The sequence below is a fragment of the Berghia stephanieae genome, unplaced genomic scaffold (genome assembly GCF_034508935.2).
Source record: "Berghia stephanieae isolate SIO BIC M18660-M18661 unplaced genomic scaffold, UCSD_Bste_1.3 scaffold1092, whole genome shotgun sequence".
Lineage (NCBI taxonomy): Eukaryota > Metazoa > Mollusca > Gastropoda > Nudibranchia > Aeolidiidae > Berghia > Berghia stephanieae.
In genome coordinates this window covers 2,501-14,509 of record NW_027622060.1, presented here as the reverse complement: position 1 = coordinate 14,509, position 12,009 = coordinate 2,501, and the positions used below count along the sequence as shown (strand labels likewise).

Genomic DNA, 12,009 nt, shown 5'->3' with positions numbered 1-12,009 from the left:
CCCCCCCCCCCCCCCCCCCCTTGCCTATCATCAAGTTTTTATTCTACCCAATAAAGACTTCATTCAACGCTGATGATTTGGGGCTGTTGGGTCATAAACTGTTTCTATTTGCATAGCTCGTCCATTCTTGGACAAGAGTTCGTTGTCTTAGTGCACGATGCCATAACGGCCGGTATCGTACAATGTGACCTGTCGCCAGCTTATATGCTTACAATTTATAGATTGAGTACGTTTTATGGAAAATAATAATAGACCGAAGTGCACATGTAAACAGGTCTGATAGCCGAACGCAATTATGGGCCTTATTTATTTGTTGCGTTGGTTTGAGAGTATTTCCATTACAACAATGAGACCATAACAATATGGATTATCAGATCTTTAAATTGGTGCACTTCGATAGAGATAGTCGATTAAGTCAGAAAAAAAAAACAACCCACAACCCCCCCCCCCCAAAAAAAAAAAAAAAACAAACAAACAAACAAAAGCAAAGCAAACAAACAAGCAAAGACTGTCAAAACTATAAACTTGCATTTCTGGCCATTTTAATTTGAAAATCGCTTTTCTGCATAGGATTCATCACTGCCTGTTCGAGACGGTGTGTAACAAATTATGTGTTGTTCACTTATTCATGTTACAAGAATGAATAAGATAACAGCGTCAAAGGAGAACAAAATACTAACCATGGAACGCTTCGGGTTCAAAATCCTTCTTCAGTTTATTTTGTGAGCCTGGAAGGTTCCGTGCAATATTTTTTTTTTATTTTGGAAGCTTGTATATACATGATTCCTATATAAATATTACGTTTTTTGTTTTACGGCCCATACTTGGGATTTATAGATTACGCAGGGTCCTCAGCTTTAGCTTACGGCGGGTCCGCAGCCTATAGCAGCTCAGTAGGATCCATTTTGACTAGATAAACACTGCGAGGCAGGTTCTGCAACCCAAATAGATATGCATTGGGTGCAAGGGGGGGGGGGGTGTGATTTTTTTTCTTAGTTTTTAAAAAAATGTTTTTGTTTTTTGGAAGGGGGGGGGGGGAAGGGGAGGGGGGTGCTAATGGAGTCTTTCAGAGTATACGTTTTGATGACAAGCTCATCGTGTTTCTGTCTGTGTTCGGTTGCGTGTCCTCTGACATGCAGTTGTCAGGTAAACGTATGTGGTGAAGGGCATTTGGTGATCTCTCTCTCTCTCTCTCTCTCTCTCTCTCTCTCTCTCTCTCTCTCTCTTCTTCTTCTTCTTCTTTCTCTCTCTCTCTCTCTCATCTCTTGCATCTCTCTCCTCTATCTCTCTCCCTCCCCCCTCCCTCTATGCCATCTCTCTACCTCTTCTCTCTACCCCTCTCTCTCCCTCTCCCAACTACAGTCTCTCTCACACATGACCATCACCATTGTGCATCCCCGCCCCCTCTACACATCCTCCCCACATATCCTCCTTCCATCACCTCTTCATCCTCCTCTTCTTCTTCTTCGTCTTCTTCTTCTTCTTCTTCTTCTTCTTCTTCTTCTTCTTCTTTCGAAGAAAAACACGCTGCTCATTGATAAATTACATTAGCCTATTTATTCATAACTTTTAAATCATCTTTTCCTCTGCAGGTGTCAACAGTGAAAGATCACATAAAGTGCACAAGATTTCAAGCCAGTGCTGATGTAACTTTCTCTATCTAAATCCAAACAAGTAGATTTAATTGTGAAGAAGATATAGGTCCGATTTTTTCCCCTGCTTTGGAGTCTACAATGACATGATGTAAACATCTTTATTTCCCTGTTTAAGGATGAAGGAATCAACGTCGATATCAAAGGACATTTTGAATAATATTATAATACTATAGTGGGAAATTTATAAGGTTTACAGAACATCATTGGATTCCTGGAAGAGGGTTGAAGTCATCATAACACCATTGGCAATATGGCGGGTTTCCACACGGGAATACACATCTTGATCAAGAGCATCATCCCATTGTTGATTCTAGTAGCTCTGGATGGACGCGTGATTTCTGCCAAAGACATTGAGAGTAAGTGAGAATTTATTTTTATTTTTATTTATTTTTTTTTTTGGTGTTTTTTAATGTCAATATCCATATGCCTATGTTAATTGTACGAATAAGATGAAGATAAACCTAAACTGGCAAAGTGACGACAAACGTTGGATGTCTCTCATTCCTGAGGTTAAAAAAAAAACCCAAACAAACAAACAAAAACAGTGGGAATAGCTGGTTTGTGATCAGTGATTAGTAATTTGAGGGATAATTAATTTATCTTTGGTATATATTGTTGATCACTTTGATGTAACACAGATCCTATAATATATGTGTTTAAGGACAGTGGAGAAATATTTAAAATGTGAGCTTTTATATAATGCATTTTTCATTAGATTAAAATGCTCAAGACGCTTTTCAAAAGGTCCCAAGTCAGCGACAACAATGAACATGTAGTACGAGACATACCGCCTACGTACTTTACTGAATCCAAACCCCCCTCCTTCCCCCCCCCCCCCAAAAAAAAAAAACCAAAAAAAAAACAACAAAAAAAAACCACAACAAACAAAACAAAACAACCCCCCCCCCCCCAAAAAAAAAAAAAAAAAGAACCCAAAAATAAACCCAAACAAACAAAAACCCACTTTAACGTAAAACAAAGAAAAATCATGCAGAAAAATAACTAATTTGATACCAAAGTTTGTTGCGCTATCTCATAGTAGTAGTAGTATCGTTCGGCTACACTTCTATGTTCAAGGTATCAATCCAGGTTCGGAAGTCATCATCACATTTGTTGATGGTTTCAAATCCCCCTTCCAGTTTTGTCTCTGGGCAATCTAGTACGAGGTGGTTTGCATCTTGTGGTGCTTGGTTGCACTTTGGGCATGTTGGTGATTCTTAGAGCCCCCATTTGTGTATGTTGGCAGCTGTTCTTGTATGTTTTGACTGTTGTCTATTTGCAGCTACCCAGTATTTTCTTGGTTGATCCTGTAGACCTGGGAGACTTTTACAGGGATCTTCAATTAGTTCCTCTCCTGTTGGCTTATTCCTTTTCCATTCCTCGCACCAGGCTTCTTGTGTGTTGTAGTTTTCTTTCTTTGATAGGTAGAAAGGTGAACAAGATTTTAGTCTTGATGTTGGGGGCGCAGTTTTGTATATGGTTTGCAGAGGAGTTCCATTATCTTCTTCAGCTCTGGATATCCATTTTTGTGTTGGATCCTCTCTTCTCAAGTGGGGTGGTGCTATAACGCTCATGACTGGCAGCCATTGTGTTGGGGTTGATTTCAGGCATCCAGTTACTTTTTGCATCGAGTCTCTTAGTTTCACATCAACAAGGTTTGTATGGGCACTTCTTGTCCAAACAGGAGCACAATATTTTGCCACACTGTAGCAAATGGCCAGGGTTGATGTTCTGAGAAGAGTTTGCGATGCTCCCCATGTTGTTCCTGCCAGTTTTCTGAGTAGACAATTTCGTTTCCCTATCTTTCTTGCTGTACCCTCAAGTGGGTTCTATAGGTCAGCCGTCTATCCAGTGTCACTCCGAGGTATTTTGGATTTTGATCAGTTGGTAGTGTTGTGTCATCAATCTTGATCATCAGTTTTCGTTTTGATTCCCTGTTGTTAAAATGAAATGCAGTTGCAACTGTTTGTGTCGTATTCATTTTTAAATACCATCTGTCAAAATACCTTTTCATGGACGTGGTGTCTTTGCTAAGAGTTGTTTCTATATTATCTTTCCAGTTTCTTGGTTGGTATGCTAAGGCCCAGTCATCTGCATATCCTAGTTTTGTGGAAGTTGTTTGAGGCATGTCGCTTATGTAGGCGTAAACAATGCTGGTGTTGCCACCAAGTACAACATGGAAATTCCTAGGTCCTGTCATGTATGAGAGCAGTTTCAAGATTTTTCTGCATGGGGTTATTTTTGCAAGTTTCAGCATCAAGCCACCAGTCCACACTGTGTCATACGCAGCAGAGAGATCAATAAACATTGTGCCTGTTTTCAGTTTCTTTTCAAATCCATTTTCAATTAAGGAGGTGAGGGCAAGGACCTATGCATCTATTTCGTTGAAACCCTGCTTGTTCAGTTGGGATTATAGGATTCAAGTAAGGGGTTATCCTTGCTAATATTATTTTTTCTAGTAGTTTGTAGAGGCAACATAGTAGAGAGATGGGTCTATAGCTAGATGGCTCTGTTGCTGGTTTTCCTGATTTGAGGATGGCTATAACTCTAGCATGTTTCCATGTTTGTGGGTATCTTCCTTTGTCATGTCAGACATTGCGGCAGCCAACCAGTTCTTTGCGTTGTGTCCAAGGTGTGTTGTCATATCTGGATATATGCCATCGATCCCTGCTGCTTTCCCATTCTTCATACTTTTGATACCTTCATGTTTTTCTTCGTGACTGATTGGGAAGGTCCACATTCACTATCTCATAACTTTTTAAAAGCAACTTGAGCTTACTATAAAGCCAGGAGCATTTTTTTTCTCCTTATCAGTGAAGTCATTGGTTTTCAAGGGCAGCTCTTACATCGAAATTTTATCTCCATGTGAGATATCTAGAGCAAATAAACAAGTCATGTCAATTCAACCTTATATACACGCACTACACCCAAACCACACACACACATATACTCATGACAAAGCACACACAAACACACACACAAATATATACAAACACACACACACACACACACATACACACACTCGCACACACACACAGATGCATACACAAACATCCTTATAGACAAAGGCACACTCACTTATATATAAACTCCAACGCACTCATATACACACTCACACACCGGTCACATGCAGAAATATACATACGACCCATACATTATTATACGTCTCAGTGAGAAAACCATTAAAGCTTAAGATTGCCAATTGCTCTTTAACATTTTTGCTGATTGAACTTAATTCTGCATTTTACATATATTTATGTGCATTTGATTGAATACCAGTTATCCTCAAATGTTTAAAAAACAAAAACAAAAAAATGTTGATAAAAATGTACCTTGCTATTTAAAATTAGAAAGCAATTATCTAGCCATAATACAAAGTAACAAATTGTAAATAATTTGTTTCAGTGAATGACATTATCTGTTGAATGGTGAAAAGGTTTGAACTGAGATATTGCCAAGTTTAGTGAGAAGGTCAATTTTTATCAAAAATGAGTTCTTGTCATAAAGTTTTAAATCAACCCTTTTTGTACATCTTCTGGAAATATCAAAGCTGAATTTCATTTCTAAATATTGTTTACAGCTGGTCAAGTTGAAAAAGTATGAAATTTGAGAAAAGTTGCTGAATACCTTTCCCATACATCTGACCATAACTTCATGAAAAATCACCCGATTTACTTCAAATAAAAATCAAAATGCTCTGGTGAGCATATTCTTTCAGAAAGTGAAAAAGAAAATTAAAAATGAAAATCCAAAATTTTCACCTTCCGACTGATTATGTCATGCACTGACACATTTGCGCTAAGTGGGGCTTCCAAACTGTAAGATTTTTATCTTGGTTATATTCATCTACATCATTTATCTTAGAATTGATGCACATTACCAATGGGTATCCAATTAAACACATAATTTATACACATCGCATCATGCAAAAATCCAGGTGAGTTTATCTCTTTTTTTTTTTTTTTGAGCTATGAAAGTTCCTTATTGTGGTATAATAATTTTTAAAAACGCACCTTGTTTGTACACATTGCTATGTTATTATTTCAATTTTTTTTTTTTCCTATTTCTTTTTCCAGTTAATCTTTCCGGAGATGGCTGCGACAACCCTTCGGGTTATTATATCGGGGATGATGATACTGCCATCCTCTTCCACCGTGGATCCTTCAACTTTATTTCCACCAGGGATGACTGTTACGTGACCTTGAGATCTGACCAGGGTCGTCGTTTGGAGTATGTTATCAACGAGGCCAGATTTCAGCAGTGTGGGATTACTATTAGTATTTTTGACAGTCCAAATGCAGATGTCAATGCCAGGGTAATGAGGACTTACTATTCAATCCTCTTCTTTTGCTTTGTGTGTATAGATTTGAAACGAGAGAGCGAGAGAGAGAGAGAGAGAGAGAGAGAGAGAGAGAGAGAGAGAGAGAGAAATAGTGAGAGAGAGAAATAGTGAGAGAGAGAGAGAAAGTGAGACTGTGAGAGAGAGAGAAAGTGAGACTGTGAGAGAGAGTGAGACTGTGAGAGAGAGTGCATGAGAGACATACATACAGAGAGGGAAGGGGGGGGGGGGGGGGCTGGAAACATTGTACTCGTAATGCAAAATTTCAACACGGGCCAATCTTCTATGCGTTTCATAATCCCAAAAGCAACAATAAACTGTAAAGCATGAAGTGTGCATTTTGATTAGGCCTTAGCTAAGAAAAGAAGGAAGGTAACAAAGAGTTTTTACAAAGATGAATTGTTTTTTTTTAAAGCTAATCATCTGTCATTTAACATCCATGTTTGGAGTTAAAAATGGAAAGAAGAGATGACAGACTGAAATAAAAGTGGTGGGTGTTACTCAAGTCTCATGGAAAATTTTTTGAGTTGATGGCCATACCTTCTTTGATTGTGTATGTTATGGTATCCTTTTTCTAATGCAGTTGCATTTATAACAGTCTCACACTCCTATAGATACTATGCGCTTGGTTAAGAAGCTCACAACATTGCCATCTGGAATATATTGGACCAACAAACCAAACTATGTGTAATCTTGAACGTGTATAGTCTGGTTAATACATTTAAGTGAGAATTACTCATAAACGTGGATGGCAAAAAAACAATAACAAAGACCTGAGTGACGTCAACTTCGTTCTACCTATAGGTGTATGACACTTTGATTTATATTTTCTGTTTCCAGAATATTATTGACTGTGACACGGGCAGCCAGATCCCCATCACATCCAAAACCAACTACAATGTGATGAGATTGCATGTTAGGAAGACTAACGTTAATACAGACAACTTTCAATTTGGTATGAGAGTCATCAATGACAGAGGTAAGGTTTTTATCCCGGTAGAATACTATAAATCTCCCTGTTCGATTGCTTGATGTATGTGACCCTACGCCTCGAAGCGGTCTTAAGTCGGGATTTGGAAAACGAAGAAAACCGGTTTTAAAGTGGGAATGGTCAAAATTATCAAATTTCAGTTTTTGGTTATTTCAGAAACTACAATCATTTTTCTACATGCAAACATACTAATTAAACATAAATATTGAGGATAAGTTTTATAAATTTAAAGTTTAAAAAAGTAACTATCAATGACACATTCAAAACAAGAGTTGACTTTCTCTCAGAGAGCAACCATTTCCAAGACTTAGTAATATTAACTCTTTAAGATTCAACCCGTCAAAAACCGACAACGGCATAATATTCATGGGCGGGGTAGCCAAGACTGGCCTCAGTAAGTAAAATCCAATCGTTGTGAAGGAAATGACAGGCCCTGTCACTGCCGCAGAGTGTTTTCTGGTTTGATTTTTATAAATTTGCCGACAGAATAGAAAATACGTTTCAGAAATTGCGATTTAAATCCTATTTTATTTGCGGGTGAAAATCATTGACATTTCACTTTGTTTGGTAAAAATCGGTAAAAAATTACGACTTTGGTGATGAAAAATGACTTTGAAGACAATTATTGTAAACTTTTAAAAATATTATGAATAATTTATAACTCCCTTATTTGTGGGTCGATTTTGTCATTCGAGGTATCAATTTTATTGTAATAAAGAGATAGGAACTTCAGAGTTATTTTTTCTGATGCGAAATTATTACTTTGTAATTTTAGCACCAAAAAAATAGTCGGTAAATAAATTTGTTACACCTCTTTGATAGACCGCCGGGGTCAATCCAGGGTCCATTCGTGTAGAATTGTGAATCAAGCGTCTCAAAGTCTTCGACCAATCACAGGCTATCTATTCAGCTGGCCGAAACAAAGACGCTTCTCCCCGTCGATGTATTACGCTATTGTTATGCAAGGAATATAACACCTTATTGAGTAGGCCTAAAAGCTAAAATCTAAAAGTAAAAAGTATAATTCTGAGGAATTTGAAAGTCACATTGCTGAAATCAGCTTGAAAAAAGAAGTACATTGGTCTTTGTTTCATAAAAATCGGTTGAAACCCAACTGTTTTACGAATAAATTTGATTTTAAAAATTGCTTTTATTTATTTTAGCTTTTTTTAGCAACTTTTTTATTTATCGGCCGATTTTCTTGATTTTAATATCATTCTTTATATCTCAATGAGACGAGATCAGTGATATACTTTGTTTGTTTCAAATGTAACTAGAACATAATTTGGCTTTTTTACCTATCGACCATGCCTGGATAATTTATTCAACAACGTGGCGATGTGACGCAACTATTCCATGGCCGTCTTCCACTGCCTCAGCGATGATTCAATTCATTGTTGACGGCTGTTGACACGTGAGCTGCCAGAACGACCAATCGGTGAAGGGTCAAGATGCTCAGTAGCCAATCGTTCTTCGGTCAAAAAACTTAAGAACTCACGAGAACAAAAGTTTGAAATTTGATGAAGGACGGACCTATGAAATCGTTTCTGGGCGGAGTTTAACCATGAGTGACTGTAGAAAACGAAAAGGCGACTACAGATATCAAAGAGTAGGCTTATATCATCAAAGGATGTCTACACGATTGACATGGCCATATAGGGAACTCATTATCTACTCCCCAAAAAGAATCTGAACACGAGAGGGTTAAGTCTTTTCCTCCACCAATACCATGTAAGATACCACAGCAAAGGGCGTGTCTTTATCTATCTTAGAGAAAGCATGACTGTTTCCACAGTTTCATGGTTCAACCAATATTGAACTTTAAAAACTGTAAACAAGTCTAGGGTTTTCCCTAACAACTTTACAAATGAATGATTCTGATTGGTCAGCGCTCATCACATGCGCCTGTTGGCCATTAAAATGCCCGGGCAATGTGTCATGATGTCAGCATGTGTGTGTTTGTGCATTTTGATACACACCACATGCTATTATTTCTTTGTCTAGCTGCATTGGTTAATGATCGAGGTGAGGGTCCTTTGTCCCTCTGTCTTTTTTCATGAAATTAAAGGACATGCTAAGACTTTAATTGGGTGGGGTTCCTGACCTCCCATAGTGGGCATGAGGTACTTACTGTCTTCTATCCCCCTATTTCTGTTTTCCAACGAGCTTTCTGTCTTTGTCTTGGAATGAGATTACTTGGTTTTGTCATGGCTCTGACCGGATACCCTTGGTGAGAGGGGAAACAGTCAAATTTATAGTTAGTTTTGGGAGATGATATTTTTTCCTTGTAAATCATCTCTCTGTTATGTAATGTATTATGTTTTGTTTACATATCATAATGTGATTTGTACACATTTGAGTGTATTCCTCTTAGTGGGGACCTGTGCTTGTGACTGGATAAGACTTTTAGGTGATCTCAAACTAAGTGCTTCCATAGTTTGCTCTTGGAATCTATATCTGTTCCCTATTTGATCCAATTCTCCTTTGTCTTACCTTTTCTTGGGTGCTTTAGTTGTAATTCTAGAACTTATAACTATCCCATTTTCTTCCTTTTTACTGGCGCTGATATGACCTTAATGTGTTGCAATCGCCATGAAACCCTTTAAAACATGAAAACATAAGACTTTAATAGGACAACAGTTGCCTAATCTTACACCTACAGAGATTTTGTAGGATAAACATTTAATTTAAAGTACAAAAGCAGAATAGTAAATAGAGCCTTCAACAATCAATAAACTGCCGATGGAAATACGTGTAAGTAAAAAATGAAAAAGGTTAAATGTATGGATAGACAAACAGAAAGAGAGACAGACCTATTAATGGATAAATAGATATGTAGATATGTAGATAGATAGATAGATAGATAGGAGAGAGGGACAACAAGAGAGAGAGAGAGAGAGAGAGAGAGAGAGAGAGAGAGAGAGAGAGAGAGAGAGAGATATGTTCGTTTTGTCGTGCTTTCTTTGTAAACTGAAAGAAGTGGGGGGGAGGGGGGGGGGGGGGGGGGGGGGGGGGGTCTTTCTAGACAATCAACAATGTGGGTGAACGCTAAGGAAAACTTGAGAGATTCAATATCATGATTTCATGTAAGTCATTGTACAATAAGCCCCAATCCCTCCTCCTCAAGCTGTCATCTGACTCAAAATGGAAACAATGCAATGAATAATTTGACCAGCCATTTCTTTAATTGCAGTCTCATTGTTCAATATGTTTCCAGTTGATTGACTATGACTTACTTTGAAACAAATAAATGCTTTCTTAAACTATCCCTACAATTCTTTGCTCCGCCTCCATCCCTTTCTTCATGTCTACCTCACTCTATCCGTCTCCCTTTTGTCTCTTTCACACATACACACACGCACACACAAACAGTTGTACAGTCAGGCTTCAATCTTTACTCTATTTCCCTCCCGCACAAGCAGTCTCTCTCTCCTCCCCCTCTCGCTCCTCTTTTTCTTTATTTCTCTCTCTCTCTCTCTCTCTCTCTCTCTCTCTCTCTCTCTCTCTCTCTCTCTCTCTCTTTCTCATTCTCTCACGTCTGTGTGTGTGTATTTTACTCTCTCATTCTTTCTCTTCCTCTCTCATCTTGTTTTTTGTATTTCTTTCCCTGCCCACCCGGCTTCACATAGTTTAAAAACTGTACTTTGAAATTATAAACCCTTCTCTAACTTTTGGCAATTTGAAATCGTATTTCCTCAAATAAATAAGACAAAATGTCACATTAATCATTCTTATGTAATAGAGTAAGCTTATGCAAGAGGTTATCTAATAATTTTGGTGCAGGGTGGTCAATTGTTACAGCAAATGGATTTAATGGGCACAATGCAGTTATATCAGTAAAACTTGGTCTGTGAATGATACGTTTGGGGACAGTTTTATGTCCAAGTTAATGGACAGGTCATCATGTTGAGTACTATTTAATTAAGCTTTCTTAAATTTGTTTAGGGTGTTGAAACATGTGAAACAGGCATTTATCAAAATAATGTTATATCATAAATGGCGGGGTTTAACATCAATATGTAGGAATTGACGTTTCAGGTTTGAATATGATTTGGTCTTACTCTTAGGGGTTGGATTGTAGACTGACAGGGAACTGTTGAAACTACAAGGGGGCGTGAAAATAATGGAACTATGGGCAAAAGTTTTATAGGGATAAAAGAGGATGTTTCTAAGGAAAACGGGATTCTGCATTCTACTTTACGATGAGCTGCACTTTCCTAGCGTCCTACTAAGAATCTTCATATTACGGACTTGGAATTATTCCATGTATATTAAAAATGGTTACTTAGGCAAAATGAATTTACATTTGGATTGATTTTACGGATTTGGAATTTATGAAGCTGATTGAACTATGACCATGCAATTTGATTTGAATTTGGAATTTATGAAACCGATTGAATTATGACCATGCTATTTGATTTGGATTTCGGAATTATCACAACAAATAAAACTGTAAGAAATAAAACTTGGGATCTGGATTTTTATTTGAATGTCTTGATATTGTACATTCAGTTATTATCATCGGCCCTTGAACTCTTTCGTCATTATTAACGTCTACAAGACAACGCAAAGGATGATATTACTATCTATCAAAAACACCACTATGCGATCATCAGCCATTACATATGTGTGCAACTACCCCACACTTATTTCTTTATTTAAATATCAAAAATTCTTCAAAAAGTGAATAATGTCATAAAATTGTCGGCATTCTTTTTTTTTTTTTTTTGTGTGTTTTTATTTATTTTAAGGACATCTTACATAATAATGAATAACTACAAAAGTAATGATTGGATTATTTCAAACATTTGTATGTACATTATCAAATGTACATTCTAAGCCCATGCCAATATCAGTGATGCCAAACTCCGGTTTCACTGGAAAAAAAATCCTGTCTGGAGCAAAAAAATTCGGGTTACCGCAACTTCCGTCAAATTCCGGTGAGGTTAGAATGTTCCAAGGATGCCCCCCCCCCCCTCCCCCCACTTTCCAGTCACTACCAATACAACCACCACCACAGCTTC

General features: G+C 37.6%; 1 protein-coding gene across 1 annotated transcript; it reads left to right on the top strand.

Annotated features, from left to right (window-relative positions):
• Positions 1–5,731: 5,731 nt before the first annotated feature.
• LOC144960939 (uncharacterized) lies at positions 5,732–7,229 on the top strand (the record flags this gene model as incomplete). Its single annotated transcript, XM_078894320.1, is given in 2 exon segments — positions 5,732–5,970; positions 6,835–7,229. Coding segments are annotated over 2 exon segments (431 nt in total), but the record flags the coding sequence as incomplete, so codon positions are not given.
• Positions 7,230–12,009: the final 4,780 nt, after the last annotated feature.